Source organism: Triturus cristatus, chromosome 8 (genome assembly GCF_964204655.1).
Source record: "Triturus cristatus chromosome 8, aTriCri1.1, whole genome shotgun sequence".
NCBI classification, from domain to species: domain Eukaryota; kingdom Metazoa; phylum Chordata; class Amphibia; order Caudata; family Salamandridae; genus Triturus; species Triturus cristatus.
Window position 1 is genome coordinate 450,772,612 of NC_140591.1, and position 24,932 is coordinate 450,797,543.

The following is a 24,932-nucleotide window of genomic DNA, read 5'->3' on the forward strand; positions in this document are numbered from 1 at the left end:
AACTACCTACTGGCGACCGCCAGTAGGTAATATTTATGAGCAAGAAATAATAACACACTTGGTAAATGCAACAGTTAAATGCATGGATAATAATAATAATAATAAACAAGCAGCAAATAATATGGGATAACACTCAAGAAAATATACTGGACATCCTGCAAAAGATCAGAAGAATATATGTACACAATACATCAAATGATTACTTTGATGGATGTGCACCTTGACTCACTCACACACCACAAAAAAAACACCTCAAATGATCAAAGCCACTAGCCACACATCACAATGGCAACAATCAAAACTCAACACTTCACCTGGTGCAAACACTGCATCTGCATCTTAGCCCACTCCATTCAACAGCCGGGGATAAGAGCCTCAGCAACCAGGGTTCCGCTGTACCGAAGTAAACGCGTCCGTCCCCATTCGGATTCCAAAATCCCGATTTCTGAGTCAACAACCTTCAGCTTTATAATCTCAAAAACACAATAGAAGGTTTGAGAGTCTTTCCCTCTATGCCAAGGAAACTTACTGGAACTGGCCAGCTTCCAGGCAAGCATTCCACGGCAAGGAGGAGTTCCCACGTTCCCTCTACATTCTCACATGTTCCAGCCTTTATCTTGACGAAGCTTACGAAAGTCTTCCAGGGTACATTAAACAATCTCTCACAAAAACAAAAAGACCTTGAATGTGATTAACCCAAACAACTTGCAAGCCTGTCTTTGTGCGCAGAAAATCTCTCAAGCAAGGCAGAGTCAGAATTCAGGATGACATGAGGCCATGTCAAAGCCAATAGTAAGAACTTCATAATACTTCCTAATGCGCAACACACTGCACATTTGTGCACCACTGCCTATAGCATCACACACTTCATCTCTCAATGTACAACATATTGCACATTTGTGCACCACTGCTCATAACACTGCACTTCAAGACCAAAAAGTACATTCCACACCTCTCTCTCTCATGCTATCCAGTGCACATCCCACACGTTCTGTTCTTGGCAAGGCTGTTCTACTCTGTGACAGCTCCCACTTTAAGACTGCAAGATAACAAGAAAGAAACCACAAGAAAAACAAGGCATATGCAGGACGTCGTACATTCAGGCTAAGCTAAAATAACACACCTAAGTCAATGAAAACTATGGTAGTCAAAGGTCATCACGTGGTGTCAGACCACTAGAGTGCCTCTAGCACTACAGGCTAGACATACCATTAATGTGTCTGTTGCTTGACTGTTGAGTTCTGAGAAACCTTTGACTGCTCGATCTTGCTATCCTTACAATCAAGTGCAGAAAGGGATGTCCTTGGCCACGTTTCGAGCCATAGGAGGACAGACCACCGGACACTCAAGGCAAATTACTTCAACCAGCATGATCATTAGCCCTGAAAGTCGTCTCGTCTGGCAGTGCCTGTGCAGGGCTATGATCTAGTGAAGAGTACTTTGCAGCAATGAACACGTCACTCAGTTGTCAGTACTATCAGGCGGCATAGTGACAAGTGAGGTAACAATCATTACAGAATAAAGAGTGTATTTTAGGAAAAACTTCACAAAAACTATGAGTTACTCACTTATCATGAAATGTTTAGGGCAATGACACCCTTGTTAACTTTATCACTACAGACACCCCTGTCTAACACTTAAATATCGCGACCAGTGGTTGTGTCAGAACAGTGATAAATGTGCACTAATGCTAATGGTGCGTCCACGTTACAGGCCCGCCTTTTCTTCCAGCCTGAGACAGGGCCAAGTGCTCTAGTTATCGTGGGGCATTCCAATCAGCTATAGCCTATCCCTGTAAGAGAGGTCGAATGGAGGCATAAAATATGACACGTCAAACTATGGCCGATTAATGAGACTGTTGCAGGAAAACCTTGCAATGAAGATTGAGCACAACAGAGAATGTCCAAGGTCAGTGGCTGATGATGTATAAACAACACCATAGCACGATTACATTACTGAAAGCATGGTTTAGGAAGGGTCTTACACCGGGCTGGCTCGATGGATGGATAGATAACTCCAGATCCAAACATGCACAAACCCACAGAGGTACACAATCATACAGATGCACAGATTAATGCGCACACTCACATACAAATGCTTGTGCAAACTCACAGAGGGAAATCTTTTCTCCATTCATACACAGACTCACAGAGGCACATAAACACCCTTGCATGCATGTACTCATACGCAGATACATTTAAAATCTCACAGATATATAACTCTAGACCCATGCATGCACTGACTCATACAGATGCACACATTAATGTGCGCACTCACACACATATCCATACAGTTGTACAACACAGATGAATATCTACAGACCGTGTATACACAAACCACGCAAATTCACTCTCTCACATAGGTACACCCATACATATACATACTGACACAGAGATGCCTACATAATCTCACTGATGTATAACTCACGACGTATGAACACACAAGCTCACAGAGGCACACACTCAAACAGATGCACATGCATTTTCAAACTCACAAATACCACCAGACATTGCGATAGGGAAAGCCCTAGATAGGCATTCACATATGCAAGTACAAACTCACAGTCAATAAATCCACACTAAAGCATACCCAACCCTCAAACACACATGTACACATATTAGCACATGCATCTGGATACTCCATGGCTCGCAATATATACATTCATAGCAGACACACAAACACTCATCCATGCCCACAAGAACACACAAACATAGAGATGTGCAGACATGCATGCACTCCCATGAATAACTCCAGGACGATCCATACATGAACACATACTTAGACACGTACACCTAAGCATGAACATGCACGCACACACACACACACACACACACACACACACATGCACACACACACACACACACATACATTCTCACAGCCAGATAATGCCACACCTGTGCACACATACACTAACACACACCATGTAAGTATGTAAGTACTATCTTAAGGTCAGAGAGTAATTCTTGTTTTTATTTATTTTAGGATGGGCCCTTGGCCGATTTCAGCCCCAATATCCAAGCACATTGACTCTGTTTAGTATATTTATCTGGTGGGAACCATGACCCAGTCTGTAGGGTCACTCATCAGCCTCTGTGTGTCCACACCAAGACATGGGCACAGACATATACAGGCACACAGAGACACAGCACTCACTGCAGTTACTCACCCTCATGGTTTTATATTGTTCCTCCTCCTTGACTTTAGACTCCAGAATATATTCATCCTCTTTCTTCAGAAGACACAGCCAATCTTGAAGTTTTACCTGCAGGGATGAGAGCGCAAGAAATAAGTGTGGATCTGTAGAGTGCTGTCTTACTTACAGAAAAGAGTCACTAGAGTTTCTGCCCCATGTGCGCAGACTGTACGTGCCAGTCATACATTAATATTGTGAGTACCACCCAAACATATCCAGATTGTAAGTACCAGTCGCACATATCAGGATTGTGAGCACCAGCCCCAAGTATCACAGACAAGAATACAGACAACAGTTTCACTTCTTTAGTCCTGTTCTTGCCTAGAAGGACTTGAAATCCTGTTCCATGCAAACTAGCTTCATCACTGGCATTTACTGCTACTTGATAAAAACACTGGGCTCGATTCACAAAGGCAAACTTAGACATATGGTCTAAACTCAGACCAAACGTCTAAATTTATGACTTTGGGAATTCACAAAGAGCTTTTATAAGTACTATATTTTAGTCCCCACTCGGGCTGGATCTCCGCCCAAGAGCGGGCAAAAGGATAGTACTCGTAAATGCCCTTCATGTTCGTGAATTCTCAGAGTTATAAACCTAGACGTTTGGCCTAAGTTTAGACCAAACATCTAAGTTTACCTTTATGTATTGGGCCCACAGTGCGCACTTTAAGCCTAACTGCATGGAAACATTTAGACTTGGCAATTTGTTTTTTAACAAAGAGGGAGATGGGGAGCAGAGAGATTGTTTTTTAACAAAGGGGGATGTGTCGTTTGAGTTAGAAATGGCGGGGACCCTTTTGGGTCCTGATGGAATCCATACACTCATGACATGATCGTTCGAATGCAGGGAAAGGAAGACAGGTTTGGAACGTAGAGTTGGCGTTTACACGCTGATGAATAAAGACGTGTAAAACTACCCTCCATGTGTGGTGTAGACATTTGCGAGTGCCCAGCCTATGGAGAATGCTACACACAGGACCCTCACTCTTAGTAACTCTACCATACCTAACTTTTTCAAGCTCCTCTCCTGCCACTTCCCTCTATCTATCTCCAAAATAACATTCTTTTAACTGATCTACAGACGACCCGGACCAAGCAAGCACTTCATAGAAGAAATCTCAGACATAATCATATCTGCCTCCATCCAATGCAGTCACTCACATTCCTCAGAGACTTCCAACTCCCCTGCAACACAAACACAAAATGCATGAAGGAATCCTTCGACACACATCTCAACACGCTGGAAATAAAAGAACTCATCAACAACCCAACACTAAGTCAACATGTCGGACCACTTTCTATCAGCGTCTCCTAATAGCTGCAGCTAGACACCTATAGCACTTATTATTATATTATTGTTAAATGTATATGGCGCACAGCTACCCAGAGGTTTCCCGCCATCTACAGACCCACGCCAGAAAGAAAAGTGAGAACTTTAGTGGTTAAATAACCACGTTCTTAGGTCTTTTCGAAACTTATAGTAAATAGTTTTGTGGCAGAGTTGAAGGGGGAGTGAATTCTATAGTGAAGGAGTCAAGTAAGCAAAAGACCGACCACCCATACGTGCTCGTTTGATCCTGGTGACTTGAAATTTGCCTGATTCGAGGATCGAAGAAGACGCGTAGGGAGGTATGGGTGTACCAAGGTACTGAGATACTGTGGCGCTGCACCTGATTTAATCCTATGCATATAGCATAGGGCTTTAAATTTAGAGCGATTTTCCATCCTGAGCCAGTGGAGGTTGCGCAGGGATCCTGAGATAGAGGCCATTTTAGGTAACTGACACAGAAGTCTGGCCGCAGAATTTTGGACTTCTTGCAGCTTCCGCATCACCTCCTTATTGGCGACTAAGTACAAGATGTTGCCATAGTTCAGTCTGGACACGATCAAGGCCTGGATGACAGTTTTTTTGCGTAGAATGTGGCAGCATCCAAAGTATTTTTTTGAGCCATTTTAGAATTGTGAAACAGGCTGAGGCGACCTTAACCGTTTGCTATCTCATAAATAGTTGGTCATCGAGGATTATGTCGAGATTACGGACAGATTGTGACGGTTGGGGGGAGATCACCCATTTGAGGCGGCCAGTGTTGGGGGCCCCAGAGAGCTTTATTTCCGCCGAGGATTAGAAGTTCAGTTTTTCCCCAATTTAATTTCAGTCTATTAGTATGCATCCAGCCAGCTATCTTTTGTAGCCCTACCTGGAGAGAGGACACACTGGATGTCTCCTTGGTAGACAAGGAGAAGATAAACTGGGTGTCATCAGCATATGAATATATAGTTAGTCCAGCCTCTTCAGCTATAGTGGCCAGGGGGATGACATAGATGTTGAAAAGTAAAGGGCTAAGTATAGAGCCCTGTGGTACTCCATACGGGGAAGCATGGGCCTTAAAGCTTGCAGTCGGAGAAAAAACCTGAAAAGTCCTGCTCTACAAAAAGCTCAACAGCCACTTGAGGGCTGATCCGAAAATGCCCCTAGAATGTAAAAGGGCCGTGTGAGACACCGTGTCGAAAGCAGCACTCAAGTCAAGCAGTATGAGTTTCTCCCATATCAAGACGTTGGCAAAGGGTTTCAGTGACTCCCAAGAGCGTGGATTCAGTAGAGAAGCCAGATCTAAAACGTGATTGAGATGTGTGTAGGATTTTTTGGGAGTCAACAAACTGTGTCAGCTGTTGGTTGATATGTTTTTCTAAAATTTTAGAGAATGCTGGGAGTAAAGAGATTGGGCGGGAGTTAGATGGGATTTCCGGATCAGCATTCACTTTTTTTTAGCAAGGGGAGGACCATGGCATGTTTCCAAGCCGCTGGCACTATTGCTTCACGTAGTGAAGCATTAAGCAGTTCCATAATAATATTAAGTATTGGTAGTTCCAGTTTTTGAAGAATGGGAATGGGGAGAGGATCCTTAGGAGAGCCGGATTTTGAGGCTAGTTAGGATGCGACACAAAGAAGGAACCAACCACCTTTCCATCATCAACTGGACAACACCACATTGCCACCCCTTTCACTATCCATATACTACACCGGAGTATCAAGGAAAACCAATTAGAAGACAAATATCCCTCCACTCCATCAAAGACAGTCTTCTGAAAGAAAATCAAGAACATACCAGAACACTTCAGCCCTCCAGAGATGTCAGAGTGTGGCAAAAATAAACGTACCATACGAAAACAGGAGAAGTCAAACACCCTACTAAAAACACTAACTGCAGATCCTTCCCTTTTCTACAAAACCACCACCATCAGTGAGGCAATCAACAGAAGGAAAACTCTCTTCAAGCTGTCAAACATTGAACCAATCCTCTCTCAGAACCCACAGTCTCTGCATCAAGTCGAGAAATACAATGCCATCAAACACTTCTTTACCAAGATCAACATATCATATCTAACATTGTTGCCACTTCCACACTCCCTCCACTTCAAACCATCCCCCATTGCCACACATGGATCTTCTTCAATCAAGTCTCGTAAATGGATTTCCCCAGTATCCGAAACTCCAGTCCAGGGATCCTTCATCCATCATCAAAATGTACCACATTGTCTGCATCTACCTCAGCCAAGGAACACTCTCAGACGCTCTTAAGATCTTTCCACTGCTAAAGAAGCCATCCCTAGGCCTAGCCACCTCACAAACATCTGCCCTAATACCCACATTTAATTCATAGGGACGATCAACAAGAAAGCAGTTGCCACACTCTACAGGAGCACATCAGCAAGAGTAATCTTCTACAGGATGACCAATCTGTCTTCAGACCGCGCTGCAGCCCTGACACAGCCACACTCCAAGTAGTCTGGTCAACGACGAGAAAAACTCCTGACCTCATGGTCCTGTTCCCGGACCTCTCTGTAGCCTTCGACACAGACAATCATCCAGCTCTGATCAATACCTTGAAAAAATGAGTGAGATTTTCAGGCACTGTCTTGAAATGGTTCACATCCTACATCACCAACTGGCACCAGTTTATACAAATAGGTTCCACATGATCACAGAAATTCCATGTCTCCAGCAGAGTACCTCAGGGCTCCATCCTTTCTCCCATCATCTTTAACCTCTACAAGGGATCTCTCAGATACATTCTTACAGACAGTAGCATCAGGATCCATCAATATGCAGATGATGCCCAACTCTACCTAAAATATCCTCACCCATTGATATCCTTAAACTCTGCCCTGATCTCATCCAGTCTTGGATGTCAACTAATGTAATAAAGTTAAACCTCACAGAGACTGAACTCTTCCTGTATGCCACCAGCTCAGAATAGCCGCAGATTTAAGCCTGGGTCTCCAACGTGAACCTATAGGTCTTTACCCCCACCCTAGACACAGACCTCTCATTCAAGCAACACACTGAATGAATGACAAAGAATGCCAAGAAAGTTTGATTCCAATGTTCTCTCTTGAAGAAGTTGTTTCTCCTGGACGATAACTTCAGAACAAACGTTCAAGGTTTCACCCATGGGGGCAGAGACAAGGCACTGGTCAACGGTCTCTACAACACCATCCTAGCACCCCTGAAATAGAAAACACATGAAGTGGCGCAGCTCATCAAGGACTTGAAGAAATAATATCACCTACACATTAAAAGACGTACATTGGCTCCCCCTTCCAGCCCAGGTCATCTTCAAGATCATTTGCATCACTTATAAAGCGCTCAACTACAAGACCTCAGCTTACCTGGCAAACAAACTATACACGTTCAAGGAACATCAGTCCAGGAGCATGGATATCACCAGAATTGAGACAAAAAATTGTAAGAAGAAAAACCCAGAAGTCAAGCCTTCTCTGTTCATGCTCTCAGGATCTGGCAAAGCATCCCTTTTGACATGGCATCAGCTCCAACTCTCCCCAAATTTAGGAAAATGTTGAAGACGCATCTCTTCAAGGAGCACTATTCCTGATCCAACAGCCCACCCTTGACCTTCCCCCAACAATTGTATCTTGCCAGGGGCCATCCCCTCGGTTTACACTCTGTATCCAGACTGTAAGTACTACCCATATATATTAAGACGGTCAGTACCAGTAACGGATGTCCAGATTGTAAATTCTGGCCACACATACACATATTGTCCTTGAATATGTTACATCTACACCTCCTTGAGCGATTGACCATATCTGAAGCTTGTCCTATACAGGGGCCAGCAACATGCAGGGTCTGTGAAAAAACAGACAACCAAAGAAATTATCAGAGTCTGTAACAGAAAACAGGCACAGGAAGAGAGTAGGCCCCAACCCCAGGCAGGGTCTGTGTCAGAGAACAGACAGACACAACGAGAGCAGGCACCAGCCTGATAAAGCATTTGCAACAGAGAAGAGACAACCGAAATGAGCATTTACATGGTCTGTGACAGAGACCAGTCACAGGAAGAGAACAGTCACAGGAAGACAGCAGATACCAGCCTCTTACAGGGTTGGTGACAGATAACAGACAGTCACAGAAAGAGAACAGGTGCCAGCCTCATACAGGGTCTGGGAGAGAGGACAGACAGCAGGCACCATGCAGAGTAGAAGACAAAAAACAGGCAGCGAGAGAGAGTGAGAGTAGATGTCACGTGCTTTCATGGTCTATGACAGGAGTCAGGCAGGTGCCTGCAGAGAGAGTCTGCAACGGAGCAGGTTCCAGCCCTTTACAAGGTCTGAAGCAGTAATCAGACACCAGCCTCTTACAGGGTCTGCAAGAGAAAACACCCAACAGACTCATAAAGGGGTCTGAGACAAGCAACTGGCCTGAAAAAGGGAGCAGACACCAGCCCTTTATAGACTCTGCAAGAGGAAACAGGCACCAACCTCATACAGAGATGCAGCTGGGATCAGGCAAGGTTAGTGAGAGAGCAGGCAACATGCTAATGCAGAATCTACAACAAGTAACAGGCAGCCAGCAGAGCAGGCACCAACCACAAACCGGGTGTCTGGCAGGATAGCAACAGTGAGATTGAGAGTCAAAGGTTTTGGAGCAGTGTCCATGTGACAAACTGCTTTTGTTTTACTATCCTGGCCCAGAATATCTTCCTGTGCAGGAGGCTCGGACCACGAGCCCCCTGACATGTGCTTTACATCTGTAGTGGTGCTCTCTAGCAGAGTGTGAGATTGAGGCCCACCCAGAGTCCTGCTTTTAACCCGGGTGGATCCCCCTCCCATAACAAGCTCATGACACTACTAAAGGTTTGTGGCAGCCGAGTATAGTAGTGTGGTAGATGTTGCCTCAAACTCAGAGAGGAGAGCGCCTACCTGACACCACCTTCTGACTCTGTGTAATATGTCATATCTGGGCTCCATCTCTATGTATGTGCAGGATGCATGTTTGGCACAGATGTGTGTAGCGCTGTATTACCATGAGCTCGGCCTCGTAGTGCTGTCCGGCTCGGGTATCTTCAGGCCCAGGTCTATAGGATGCAGTGCTTGTGGACACGTGAGGTGAGGCTCCCTGGTGCAGCGATGGGGCCTCGGCATGTGTGTAAAAGGCTTTCTGTCATAGAGTGAATCAGATTCTTAGTTGTAGTCAGTGCCTACAGTCCCCATCTCTTTGTAGCCTCCCCACCATTTACTGCTCCTCACACCCCCCGCTGCTCCCGCCCTCCATTATAATGTTTTTAAGGCCAAGGACAATGTTTGTCTTGTCTTGAATATCTATCCTGATGGAAGGAGAAACTGTGTGTGGTTCACTATCAAGTTCATGGGTTCCCTCCAAAAGTCTGGGGCTAATTATGAATCTGGCTGGACAGTTGGATTGGAGCGAACTATCCTATGACAGGATATAAACTGTCCCCTTTTAAGTTTATGAAGCTCTGCACAGCACTGAAGAGAACGCTGAAGACCAGAGACGAGAATGATGGCAGTCTCCCTTATACAGGTAGGGGCTAGACCCCCAGGACCGAGGATCAAATTCTTGCTGCTGAAGGACCCAGGAGATGGCCCGCCTGTGAGGTGAGGGTTTGTCCTAATCACCCAGAGTCCAGTTCAGTGTTCAGCAACTTAAAGTGAGGAGGTCGAAGACTCTGAGCTTCCCAAGACCAGGAGCCTGTGATCGCAGCTCAGCCCGACGGTCATTCATCCTGTGAGGAGTCCCCAAAGCTTGTGTGCTTCATGCAGCCAAAGCTACAGGAGATCTTCACTCTGTGCCCAATGAAGATGTAAGTCTATCGCCTGGACCTTCCACTTCCGTTTGTGTCTGTTGAACCAAAGACTGCATACTTCATGCAGCAAACTGATGATCTTGGCAGCCCAAGTGCCCTGCACTAATGCACACCTTCTGATATGTCTGATGACCATGTGAGCCACACCATGCATTACTACACCTCTTCTGCTGTTTGATGTCCATGTGAGCCCATGTGCTACACCCTGCATAGCTGCACCCCTTCTGCTGTGTTTGCATGTGAGTCCTGCATTACAGCACCCCTTCTGCTGTGTACCATAATCATGTGAGTGTGTGTGCCACACCCTGCATTGCTGTACCTCTTCTGCTGTGTTTGATGACCATGTGAGGCTATGTGCTACACCCTGCATTGCTGCACCTCTTCTGCTGTGTTTGACGAACATGTGAGCCTGTGTGCTACACCCTGCATTGCTGCACCTCTTCTACCTTTTCCCTGTGACTTGCCGTTGCCAAGGCTTGTTGGGTCCAATATGGTCGCCGACACCGCAGCACTCAACAGACTTCGTGAGACAGCTCGATTCCAGCTTCTGGTCATCGTTGACGCCTCCTGGACCTTGTGGCTGAAGAGTCAACTCACCTGAAGCACCCGACATCTGAGGGCATTCGACTATCGTGCCCCTGGTCACTGGCTAGTGACCCAGACTCTGTCCCCTCTGCTTTCAGGTCTTCCTCTTCCTCGATCCAGGCTTGGATCGCACCGGACACTCTTCCTCTTCACGGCAGCAGCACTTTCCAGAAGATCGCCATTGAAAACGATGACAATTCCCAACACCTTTTAACACATATGCACCCGGCTTCCATGGGTGAAGTAACTCAAGTATTTCGGTACTGACGTGGGTGTGGGCCCTAGAAACGCTTACGTTTAAAAAGGGGTTAACTGGAAGTCCTCTCCGAGGTGTCCTTTTTCTTTTAAACTCCAACTGCAACTTTCCCCATAGAAGTTAACAGCGATTCGCGGCTGTGTTAACACACTGCACGTGTCCCCCGTGGGTCCCCTGTGTCACTACCTTTGGTGGTTCCTTGTGGTCCAAGCACTTCTACAGGCTTTAGGCCTTGTGTCTAGCTCAGTCGTGGTTCTTATACCACTATTTTGGTATATGGTTTGTTACGCCCCTAGGGCTCAAACGTGTATTGTGCTAATAACTGCTGATATTTGCTTTGTAACTTATGTACTTCGAACTCTAGCCTCATAAAGAGACTAGAGGGGTGTGTTTAAGACTAAATACATATATTTTATATATATATACCTGGTGTGGTCCTCTTTCATTTGGTCATTCAAGAGATTATAGACTGGTAAAACAAGCTGCTGCACATTCCGTCAAGACTTAGCCTGATGGCTGCTCTCCATAGCTACCACTAGGATAGCTTTCAATAAAGGTTGTCTTTAACCTATCATCAATAAGGGTTGTTTGGACTGGTACAGGGTGCCCACTATAACTAGTGGACAGCATATACCAGGCCAACTTCTCACACACCCTGCAATACTGCACCTCTTCTGCTTTCTTTGATGACCATGTGAACCCATATGCTACACCCTGCATTGCTGCACCTCTTCTGCTGTGTCTGTGCCCATGTAAGCCCATGTCCTACACCCTGAATTGCTACACCCCTTCTGCTGTGTTTCATGACCATGTGAGCCCTGCATTACAGCACCCCTTCTGCTGTGTACCATAACCATGTGAGTGTGTGTGCCAAACCCTGCATTGCTGCACCACTTCTGCTGTGTTTGATGACCATGTGAGCCCTGCATTACAGCACCCCTTCCGCTGTGTGCCATAACCATATGAGCCTGTGTGCTACTACCTGCATTGCTGCACCTCTTCTGCAGTGCCCATGTAAGTCTGTGTGCTACACCTTGCATTGCTTCACCTCTTCTGCTGTGTTTGATGTCCATGTGAGCCCATGTGCTACACCCTGCACTGCTGCACCTCATCTGCTGTGTTTGATGACCATGTGAGACCTGCATTACAGCACCCCTTTTGCTGTGTACCATAACCATGTGAGTGTGTGTCCCACACCATGCATTACTGGACCTCTTCTGCTGTGCCCGTGCCCATGTAAGCCCATGTGCTACACCCTGCATTGCTGCACCTCTTCTGCTGTGTCTGTGCCCGTGTGAGCCTGGGTGCTACATCCTGCATTGCTGCACCACTTCTGCTGTGTCTGTGCCCATGTGAGCCTGTGAGCCCTGCCTTACTGCACCTCTTCTGCTGTGTTTGATGTTAATGTGAGCCCGTGTGCCACACCCTACATTGCCGCACCTCTTCTGCAGTGTTTGATGTCCGTGTGAGCCCTTGTGCCACACCCTGCATTGCTGCATCTCTTCTGCTGTGTTAGATGACCCGGTGAGCACGTGTGCTACACCCTGAATTGCTGTACCTCTTCTGCTGTGTTTGATGTCCATGTGAGCCCATGTGCTACACCCTGCATTACTGCACTTCTTCTGGTGTGTCTGATGACCCTATGAGCCCGTGTGCCACACCCTGCATTGTTGCATCAAGTCTTCTGACACTGACAACTCACACTCCACTGCCACACGGAATCCTTTGAGTATAGTGCAAGGTCCCATAACACCCACACACATCCCTTCTGATCTTCTGCAGCCGCCTCTGTGGCTCAAGGTTTGCAGCCTATGATCTCAGCGCTCAGACAGACACACTTTGTGCTCTTTTGCAGGTTCTTATATAGGCCTCACAGATTGTATACACTTACAATCCCTAAACATCAACAAACATACCTTGTAATTTTCAGCAGCCTTCTCTAGGGACACATAACACCCCCAAAATATACATTGTATCCTCTTAAAGACTTAACATGTGCATTCACTTATAAATCGTGAACGCCCACAAACATACCTTGTGCTCCTCTGCAGCTTCTTCCTCTGCAGAACGTACAGAATGTCTTCACTTGTAAATCGTGAACACCCACATACACTCCCTGCACAGACTTCTCGTTAGGGCCCACATGGTGCACTATGATCCATAAACATCCACACACATACCTAAAGCTCTTCAGCAGCCTCCTCTGTGGACTCTTGAGTACCCTTTTACTCCCTGAACATCCACAGGCACACCCTGTTCTCTTCAGCAGCCTCCTCAATGGCATACACAGGTAGGGTGAACAGATTACGCTATGCCACCGGGACACAACATTTCCATTTCTGGGCTTTTGATTTAACATATCAGTGCATTCTGGGAGTTGTAGTATTGGTTCATTTTACGTGACCCTATTGCTTCAATACACCAGATAACAAGCATTGACATAGCCAAAAGGTCTCGCCTTTGGGACCTTATAAGTGTTTAGCAATGCAACACTTGATGTTGTTGCACCAAGGATATTGTGCTGGTTAACTAACTACGCCAATGCTTGTTATTGAAAGACTTTGGGGAATGCTAAGTGGTAGAAAATGTGTGGTTTCCCACAGATTCCAGACGTTTTTCCCACAAAATGTGTTTTTTAGTCAAAGTTTGAGGTTTGCAAGGGCTTCTGGGTAAACAAAATCTGAGAGGTGCACACATCACCCCACCCATGGATTCCACTAGGTGTCTAGTTGTCAAAAATGTACAGATTTGCTAGGTTCCCTAGGTGCCGGCTGATCTAGGGCCCAAAATCCACAGCTACCCACATTGCAAAAAAAGGGGCAGATTCCAGTGGAAAAATTTGATTTTGATTTATCAATGTTGCATTTTGGGCCCTTTCTTGTCGCGATGACTAGGCCTACCCACCCAAGTTTGGTGCCGTTTTTAGGTCTCGGCTAGCGATGGCTGCGCTTGCGCAGTCTCGCTCGCGAGAGATAATGACTTGGGAGAAGAGGGGCTTGAACCCGCCCCTCTTCTCCCCTGTTCTCCATTGGCTGGCCTAGTAAATGCTGGCCAGCCATTGGAGAAGAGGTCCCGTCACTCCAATAATGCCCCGTCCTTTTCGGATCGGGGGGCGTGTTTTTTGCGAAAAGTCTCAGGGAGGAGACAACAGCAAAACACGCCCCCGAATCCGAAAACGACGCTGCGTTTCTCCGAGGCATTTCTTCTCTGCCTCGGAGAAAGGCGGTGGTGTCCCGGCATCAATCCCAGTTCCTTTCTGGTGGATGATTAAAGGCATATGAGGGTTGTATGATTATCAGTTGTGGGGCATGTAACAGATCATCAGGTTTGCTGTTGCGCCCGTGTGACAAGTAAACAACGCAGGGAATAGAATAGGGATGCAGAGCTTCAGGCGGTGGTGTCCCGGCATCCATCCCAGTTCCTTTCTGGTGGATGATTAAAGGCATATGAGGGTTGTATGATTATCAGTTGTGGGGCATGTAACAGATCATCAGGTTTGCTGTTGCGCCCGTGTGACAAGTAAACAACGCAGGGAATAGAATAGGGATGCAGAGCTTCGAATCAATGCTATTCCGCTTCCGGCGGTCCTAGAAGACTACATTTCCCAGAACCCTCTTCTCCGGGTGCGTGACGTCTATCGTCAGCTCCGGCGCAGAGGTCTCGCGAGAGCGTCGGGCGTCGGGTCCGGGCCGCTTGTTGTTGGAGCCAAGATGGCGGCGGTGGCGCCGCAGCCCCCCCAGGCCGAGGCGGCCGAGCCTTGGTACGTGGCGCTGCTGGGCCTGGCCGAGCACTTCCGCACCTCCAGCCCGCCGAAGGTGAAGTTGTGCGTGCACTGCCTGCAGGCCGTGCTGGGGAGCAAGCCGGGCCCGCGCCAGGAAGCTCGTACACACCTGCAGTTGGGCTCCGTGCTGCACCATCACACCAAGAACAGAGACCTGGCCAGGGGGCACCTGGAGAAGGCGGTAAGAGGAGGGGGAGGGCTGGGAGTGTCGGGAGAGGGCCACATTTCTAGGAGTATCAAGTAGAGTGCCAAGAACTTGGAGGATTTGAGGGGGGAGTAATGCATACCCAGGAGGGGAGGTACATAAACAGGAGTACCTGGGAGAGGACCACAGACTGATGAGAGGAAGCAATGCACACCCAGGAGAGGAGGTACATAAACAGGAGTACCAGGGAGAGGGCCACAGACTGGTGAGAGATCAGAGGAAGTAATGCACACCCAGGAGAGGAGATGCATAAACAAACAGGAGTACCAGGGAGAGGGCCACAGACTGGTCAGAGTTGAGGGGGGGAGTAATGCACACCCAGGTGAGGAGATGCTTAAACAGGAGTACCAGGGAGAGGGCCACTGACTGGTGAGAGTTGAGGGGGGAGTAATGCACACCCAGGAGAGGAGATGCATAAACAGGAGTACCAGGGAGAGGGCCACTGACTGGTGTGAGTGATACATACCCTTGAGAGGAGGTACAAAAACAGGAGTAGTACCGGGGAGAGGGCCACAGACTAGTAAGAGATGAGGTGTAGTCTGAGGTGCTGACCCATTACACCTACAAGTGAGGGCTTGTCCCGAGGCGCAGCCAGGAGAGGAGGGCATAGGGCATGTCACCCGGGGGGTAAGTAGACGTCATTCACAGTGCTGCACTAAAACAACAACAACAACAGGGAGCTGACCTGCCTTGCAACCTGTATGATACGGAGCTTTTGGCACAGTTAACAACAAGGATGGTTTGAGTTTCCATTGAGCCACAAACTCCATTTTACTAATACTCTCTTCTATTAACTAGTTTTTGTAGAACATTCAGTGGGACTACACGCCTGTATTTGTCATGCAACCTTTTATTCTGCACAAGCCTTTCCCGGTTCACCAATTGTGTATAACTGTGGTATGGGCATTATTTTGTATTTTGCTGGAATGTGTATAACATTAGAATGTGGAATTGCATTTTTTTTCTTGATGAACGTTTAATTTGCATTTGCAAACACTCGAACGAGTTGTGCGTTTGGTACATATTTTCATGCTGATCATCATATTGTAATCGTCAGTTAGCGTACCCCTGTAAAACACTTCCTATTCTTTTGACACACTGTTATAATTATTATCACAGGTATAGCTAGAAGCGCTCTGGAATTATAAAAAAATATATATTTCTCCAAGGGATGGAATGCTTCAGAGATCTACTTTTCCCTGAGAAAAAAAGTTCCACTTGTCCCTCTTGGTGCCTTGGAATAACATGACAAGTTATGGCAGTATACTTATTTCATCAGGGCTCATGTTTTATCCGGGATTGGTTCTAGCAAGGCTGTGTTTTTTGCCGCCTTCTGCAAATCTATATACATGTGCTGCAAGTAATTGGTAGTTCCATGTTTATAATGCAGTGTGACCCACGTAATTACTTTTTAAGGGTATTAACCAAATGCTCTCCAATCTCTTTCCAAATTGGAAAAGGTTGTAAATGTACGTCTACAGAGGCAGTAGTTTAGTTGTTTTCATGATGAGGAAAGGGGGTGTAGGGATAATGAATATGCAGTTGATTGACAGATTTTCACATGAGCACATGTACCTCTGTGTTTTTGCTAATGTGAAAATGGAAATACTAAAGTTACCTAGGAGTAAGGTTTTCCGGCATTATCTGTGAATTTCTGAATGTCATAAACATTTCACAGAATGTTGCTCATAATGCTTTGACGTCAATTCTCCATTACTTGTTTACAATATTTATCTGTGTGTGGGTGCAAATGCAATAGGTCTCGCATTTGAGAGTGATTAAGCTATTGACGTTGTAAATAACAATGCAGTTGCTTTAAATGTTTTAAAAACAAAAACATAAAAATAATGTCATGAGCAATGCCAATAGCTCTAACTTTACCAATGCCGAGACCATTGCATTGTAAATGCTTGTTATTAGAAGGCTTAGTGGAACTCAGAATATTAGAACATGTGTATTTATCAGTTGTATTTCTCTGTATTTGTGCCTTCCGAATGTAAGTCAGTGTATAAGAAAGAAGACATTTTGAGAAATGCTCTCTGAAACAAACACTAGTATGGGTGCCCACAAATTCATAGATGTGCTAATAACCACTGCTCCTAAACTCCATATCTTGTGGTCATTTCAGGACTACATAGATGTCCATGATACCAATCTTTCACCCTTTATATTTCACCATATAAGTTGCTCTATATCCGGTACTAAATGAAAACCATTGTAACTTGCAGCTCAGTTATTGGCTCTAATTGTCTCTGGTTCTTGGAAAACCTTCAACCCTATATATCCCCGTAACCAGTAGGGTTTAGCGGACGTAAGGGTATATTGTTATTGTAAATTGCTGATTGTGACAAGAAGTTACAAATTAATACGTTGTCATGAATAGCCATTTTTTTCCTACTCATTTTCAGTTTTTGTTTTATTTCAACAGTCAGTTTCTTTGGGAAAATTCAAAGAATCTACACATATGACCCCTTGCTGAATCCAGAATTGTGTCTACTTTTCAGACATCTATAGCTTTCTGGGATCACCCATGTGTTTCCCAGTGGTTTCCACTACAAACTGGAAGTAGGTTGAAACTATAAAAATTGTGAAAAATGAACTACATTGAAAAATGCCGAATCTGTGGCAGGTTTTTTTTATTGTGGCAGCAGCGTCCAACACGTGTCCAGGGTCAGATCCAGGCTAGATTTTCAGGATAACCACAAACAATTTGAATGAGGCATTTTTACATTCACGCATTAAACTTCTCTTATGTGAACGTGCTGAAAATCTTGCATAAATCTGTCACCCCAAGACTTATGTTAAACGCCTGCCTGTGCTGTAATAATGGATGAAAGGAACTACACGGGATTGTATAAAAAACATAAAATGCAAAAGCCCCGGAGCAGAGGGAATCACACAGACGCTGTGTAGTAGAGTAGGAACGAGGGACGGACTAGGGGAGCGGGGAGCTCTGGTGAGAAGAGGAAACAATATCAAACAACCAGGAATTTGGAAGAACATTGGGGCATATTAACAAGGCGGCGATATGAAATTATCGCCGCTTTTGCGTCTGTTTTCGGGCGAAAAGCGGCGATAATTTAATCGCCTTATCAGCAAAGACACGCTATCGCGTGTCTTGCTGACTTAGCGCCCATTTGCAGCACGCCTCCGATCGCATCGCTAATGAGATGCAAAGGAGGCGTGCCTGACAAGACTCCCTTGGGAAAATGTCGCGAAGGCAGCTCCGCGATATTAACAAGGGAGGGTAGTGATTTTTAAAATCGCGTTAAGTATGCCTTAACGCAGGAATTTAACGTCTGTTAAATTCTGACTAAGGCATACTTAACATGGGGGGGTGGATTTTGTGGCTAAGTCCACAGGCCCTATCATCTAGGGTATCGCCGTTTTCCACCATGGAAAACGGCGATATCCCAACTATCTCTGGGATTTTTATCACCTCGGCGTTGCGCGTTGTTAATAACGCGCAAACCGGGCGATAAATTCCAGAGATAGCCGGCGATAAATATGCAAGCGCTAAGCGCGCTTTGCGATATTTATCGCCGGCCCTTGTTAATATGCCCCATAGTGTCAAACAGTGTTTTGGTGACCTCAAATAAGGAAAGGAGCGGTGTAGTGGGGACAGCAGCATACCTTGGTGGTCCTATAACAGCAATTGTAAAGGTCTGGAATGCAAGCCAAATTATCCGAATACCAAAGCTGGGAAAAGAGAGTCGCAAAGGCTGTTTTAATCTGTGTGGGAAATATTTCGTAGGAGCTTGGAGCAGGAAACAAACCACCTTAGAGCTGAATATAAAACGCAATATGAAAGTGCACATGATGGCAGCGGCCACCAGTGACACCTTGTTTAAAAAAAATAGTGTTGAGAGTTTTTACTAATAAAACAAAATATCTCTTGCACACATTAGGTTTACTTGAAATTAAAAGTATCTCAAAAGCACACACGTTCATCAAAAAACTTAAGTACTGAGAAGGACAAGAAAGTTGCAGAAAAGCATCTGAGCATAAGAGATGGGGTAACACACAGACTGTGTGTGAGGGAATGAGGAATCAAATTGACAGAGAGCACAATTAAAGTAAAAGTGCGCATATGAAAGCACAGATACTTTCACATGAAGACTGTGGTAAAGGGGTGTGAAGCAGTAAAATGTTGCACTGCTGAAAATAAACAATGACAGCAAAAACAAACAAGCAGGAACCAAAAAAAGCCCTTGCATGTCTGCACTAGAACATCGTCTTGGTGGTTGGCATAATCCTGCTAATACATGGCAGCCAGACGGTCACTGCCAGTGACACTGCATGGGCAGGTCGGCGCCAATGGAAAAACGGCGACAGGGAAGGGCCAGGCACCTCCATCCATATTCAATTAATGGCTGTTCTACTACTACTGGCGGATGGGACTACAGCCAGTGACATGGTATTGCCTCCGTGGCAGCCGCTGCAGTAAGCGCCGGAGGTCACAGACCAGGTCTGAGCTGCAGGACAGTTGCCAATTACAGAACAGTCTGCACATCCACTGTAAATGCTCATGTTTCGATTAATACTATTCAGATAACATGCCGCTCTTTGTGAGCGGTCAGTTTTATCGAGCGCAACACTTTTAAAAGTGTTTCTAAGAAGAAGATTAAACAAGGGAGGAGCGGGGGAGTGAGGTGGTGGGAGGGATGGGCATGCCAGGAAGTGAAATGAGATACAGGAACAAAAACAAGCGTGCGCGCCGCGCGAGTGGTGCGCGCGCGAGGTGTTGGGAGGGATGGGCACGCCAGGAAGTGGAATGAGATACAGGAACAAAAACAAGCGTGTGCGCCGCGCGAGTGATACGCACGCGCGCATTGGCAAAAGTAGGCTGGCGAGTGGTGGGCCATGCGGTGCGGGGCTGAAAGCTGGCGGATGCGCGCATGCATGCTCGCGTGAACGCAAGCGCTAGGCCAGCCAGCAGCACTTTGAAAATTCACCTACAAAATGTCTCTCCAAGCAGCGCATGCACGCTGACTCAGCGAGACCTAAAAATGATATGTGGAAAGCAAAATCCAGGAATGCAAAAGTGGTGTCCCAGGGCCATGGAGCCATCTGGCCACCTTATAAAAAGGGTGACTTGTGATTTCTTAACACTGACACACAAAGCTTGTGCTCTTTGACTGCCCCTTGGTGTGGCTCACCAAGTGACTTTGTTATCCCTGAACGCCCACAGACGTACCTTGTACTCCTCTGCAGCCTCCTCTATAGGACTTGCTGAGTGAGTTTTATGCTCCTTGGACTCCCGGCAGACCCAGCATATCATCCTCTGATCCTCTGCACAGAACAGCCTCAGTTTCTCATCGTGTTTCTCACACAGATTCTCCCCCTGGGGCATCACTGAGGGTAGGTGAAGCTGTTTTGCAATTTCCACCATGTTCCCCAGTTGCCTGTTGGGTCGGAGGCTTTTCCCAGAAGATATTTCCCTGCACTCAGGACAGGGGAAGTTTCCATCTCTTCCCTCCCAGCTCTGAGTGATGCAGGAGCGGCAGAAGTTGTGTCCACAATCGATCATCACCGGATCAGTAAAATATTCCAAACAGATGGAACAAGTGGCCTCTTCCTTGAGGTTCCCGAGCTGAGCTGCTGCCGCCATGATGCAGAAATGCAGGAAGTAAAGTTAAGTTTCAGTTTCTCTCTTTGTGAAGTGGGTGTGTCTGTGCGTCTGCCCCTCTCTGGCTGCGCTGGGACTTCCGGGTGCATGTTACAGTCACAGAGCACAGAACTGACTCCTCTGCTGCCTGTGCTTTGACTCGAGGTTTCCCTCCATTCTCAGCTAAAATACCAGTGATTTGATTTTATTCTCAGAGTCTGTAAGTGCCAGGAGCAGTCACCTAAATATGGATTTCTATAAAATCCTCTGTGTTATTTTTAACATGGCAATTCTGCGTCTGTGTGTTATAATATTTGTTTTAGACCTGTAATGACATCTGGAAATTAATTATGAAACAATTTCTTCCTGCATTTTCTATTTTACTTAATGTTTGAAAGGCTGAACAACAACTGCTTTTCTCACGTCTTCACATGAAATAATTCATAATTAGGGTTCCTGGCATTAGCCGCAATCGGAGGACCAATTTATGGGTTGACTAAATTATACAGCGAGATAAGGCAAATTATGCGGCGTAACAACAATCTGTTACCGCATTATTTCAATATCGTGCAATTTTATCTAACACAATCATTGTCTGAGAAAAGGTTTCATCTCATTAGTGTAGTTAAAAACCTCACTACAACATTCATCAGATAAATGGTGACCAGTGAAGCCTTGGAAAGGGGCTGCCACTATGTGGAAACATGCAGTGATTTTTAGTCATGTTCTATCTGTTTGAGGTAGGCAGTTTTATGCGGTGCATTTGGCATAACCGTAATTACATGCACAATTCAACTTGTGCAAAATCCATTAACTCCATTGGTTCTGATCACAAAATATTTGTACAAAAACAAGCTTTCAATTTCGTTCGGATATTTATTTGTAAATATTTTACTGGTTATAACTACATATGATTTTACTTTGAATACCATAGAATTTCACGTGTATTTATTATTTACACTGCTCATATTAGTTACTTTTGTGCTCAAACAGGAGCTGTTCATTGAAGGTCAGAGGTCAGAACCTATCAGTGATTACAATAAAAAGCTGAATTTGCTTTCACCCGGTAGACATACTGAAAAAGTGAATAAAACATAAAAGACACTTTTACTCTCATTGGCTTGCATAGTTAATGGTCACTAGTAACTATTTCCAAATCCAAAGTGAATTTATGAAATATATATACTTCTGCGAATATTAGGTGTGCACCTTTAATTGGTTAACCAAACCATATATTAAGAAAGTGGTATAAGAACCACAACTTGATTAGACACAGTGCCTAGAGCACGCAGAATCGCTGGGACCCCAAGGAACCACCCAAGGTAGTGATGCAGGGGACCCACGGGGGCGTGTGCAGTGTGAGAACGCAGCTGCAAGCTCCGTAATTCTATGGGGAAAGTTGCGGTTGGAATTTTAAAGGTTAAGGACACTTAGGAGAAGACTTTGAGCAAAACCTTTAGACTTAGGGGGTTCTAGGGCCAGCACCCACGGTAGCACCGGAGTACTCGAGTTACCTCACCCAGTGAAGCCGGGTGCATAGGTGTCAAATGGTGTCTGGAAACGTCGTTGATTTCAATGGCGATGTGCTGCAAAGTGCTGCTGCCGGGAAGAGGAAAAGTGTCCGGTGTGATCCAAGCCTGAATCGGAAATGTGAAGAACCTGAAAGAAGAGGGGACAGAGTCTGGGTCACTTGCCAGTGACCAGGGGCACGATAGACGAATGCCCACCGATGTTGGGTGCTTCAGGAGTGAAGAGGTGAAGCTTGACTCTGCAGCCACGGGGACCAGCAGATGTCCACGATGACCAAAGTCCGGAGGTGAGCTGTCCCACGAAGGATGTCGAGTGCTGAGGGGTCAGTGTCCGGATTGAACACCAACAAGCCTTGGCAACTGCAACCCACGCGGTCAGAGGAAAGATTCTTCGGTGAGGACCAGCAAGGTCCAGGAGACTTCCCAAGTGATGGAGAGTCAGGGCACGTATGGAGCAACCAGGTAAGCCCAATTAAACTTAGTGTTGCCTTCACAGGGACCCACCAGTCAATGGACCAGGGATCGCGAAGGGACCTTGAGAGGAATCACACAATACCAGCCCACGGGACACTCGCTGAGTGTAGGCCAGTAATCTTCGGTGGTAACGTTGCTCAGGGCATGGACTACAAGTAGTCCAAACCACAGCCTCAGGGATCGCCAAAAAGCATATGCTGCTGCAAATGTGCATGGTGTCCAGGGGTCCCTAAGAGGGCTACGCGTCTCAGGATTGCTGAGAGCTCAGGTCGGCCTCTGGGAAGCTTGGGAACCCACCTCCTGTGTTGCAAAATCTTTGGAGTCCTTCAGGAGCTGCGTCGATGCAAACCGCACAGATGCGTCTTTGGTGCCTGCCTTGCAGGGGAGTAACTCCTTTACTCCAAGGGAGATTCTTTGGTCATCCAACGATGTGTAGATAGTTGAAGTTCTGGAATTCTGTATCAGAGTTTTGCCCAGGTAAATCTAAAGTCCTGTAGCCAAGGGTTCCTACTTTTTACCCAAGGAAGGGGTGGGACAAACTCTGGGGACCCACCTTTGGTAGGGTCAGGAAAGAGGGGTGGCTACACCCATTTCCATTGTCTAGTTTCGCGCCAGAGCAGGGGCTGAGTGCCCCTGCAACCGGTTTGAGCTGGACTATGCACAGGGACACCAAATGTGCCCCCAGTGCAGACTTCAAAGCCCTCTTGGAGTGCACCCACCCAGCCCCAATACACTAAAGCCTGTCTGGGAGGTGGTTACACCTCCCTGTGGCAGGAAACCTATTGTCCAGCCTCCCCTGCCAGAGTTTTGTCCAGCAGCAGGAGGGCAGACTTGTGTCTGTGGCTGCAGCATCCATTTTGTGATGCCAGGGTTCTGTTAAGCTGGTACTGGGTATACCGGTGGTGCCATGTTTCTCCCTCTAGTAGGGTGGAATCATACCTCCCACACCAGTTACTGGTGTGGAGGTATGATTCCAAGGTGTTTGACACCAAACACGACATGTTTCCATGCAGCCATTCCAAAGTTAGCATTTACCGCATGGTTATAATGCACTTAAGAGTATATGGTTTGGCTGCATCACAAACAACGTTTCCGAAAGCTGCAGAGGGGCTCTGCTCATGCATGGGCACCCTCTCACATGAAACCCAGCACCCTGCCTTCAGGATTGTTAAGGCCTGCCTTAGGGGAGACTGATAGGTTTACATGTGCAGTGATTTGGAGAGATATAGGGAACCTCTATTTCAGTAAGGGGTGCATATACCACCTTACACAGGCTGCTGTAGCAGACCTGTTGTGTCATTTTAAAAGGCTTCCCAGGGGTGGCATAATACATGCTGCAGCCCCTGGTAGGCCTCTGGGGTACCTATACCTTGGGATCATAGTATACCATATACTAGGGACTCACAAGGGTACCCCAGAATCCAATCTGGAGTATACCTAAAGTACATGCAATCAATTTAGAGTGGAAAGCAGATAGACTGGGGTCCTGATTAGCAGGGCCTCAGTCTGACTAAGTCGAAAAACAGTGAAACATCAACAAAAAAGTGGGGGTAACTATGAGAAGCAGATCATACTCTCCTACAGGGGAAGCCTCAAGCCCTTGGAGATATTCAGAATAAGAAGTTGTAGAAAAAATTGTAAAGTCACCAGACCTTTGAAGTAACATGAGTTGCAGGTCAAACACCGTGCGGTTAAAGTCAGTAGCGCCGTTGTCGGCAGGCGTCGATGCTGCGGTGGGAAGTGGAGTGGTACGGCGTGTGGTGCCCTCAGGTCGCAATGCAGGCAGCGGCTCGGTGACGGTCCTCCTGTCATGTCCTTTAGGATAGTCCCATCATGTACATACCGGTCACATATATTTTGTCCCTTTCACAGGAACATAACGGCTTTCTAGAGGTGACCTTTAGCTTGCTTCTGTCCCTTCAACACAAGGCTCTCGGTAGCATATCATAATCCCTGTCCCTGACGTACATAAACATGTCCTCAGGCACGGCAGATTTATTCTGTACAAGGGTCACCGCTGTTTTTTTTTCATCCATGGCCTACAGCCAGCAGTGCATTATCATTTTTGTTTAGAAAAGGAATAGTGTATGTTTTCAAAACATCGTTGGTTGTTTGGAAAACATTTTGATTCTGGAAGAAACCATGGAGTGACCACGTTACTATAAAAGACC

General features: G+C 46.2%; 1 protein-coding gene across 1 annotated transcript in view; it reads right to left on the minus strand.

Moving 5' to 3' along the window:
• The window catches only part of LOC146802295 (E3 ubiquitin-protein ligase TRIM39-like), a 279,501-nt gene extending 258,705 nt beyond the window's left edge, over positions 1-20,796 (minus strand). The window contains exons 1-2 of the mRNA XM_085621863.1: positions 20,348-20,796; positions 3,167-3,262 (exon numbers count right to left, since the gene is read on the minus strand). Of these exons, the coding sequence (XP_085477989.1) occupies positions 3,167-3,262; positions 20,348-20,761 (510 nt within the window). The 5' untranslated portion in view covers positions 20,762-20,796. The remainder of the gene's footprint in view (positions 1-3,166; positions 3,263-20,347) is intronic.
• Between the last annotated feature and the right edge of the window lie 4,136 nt (positions 20,797-24,932).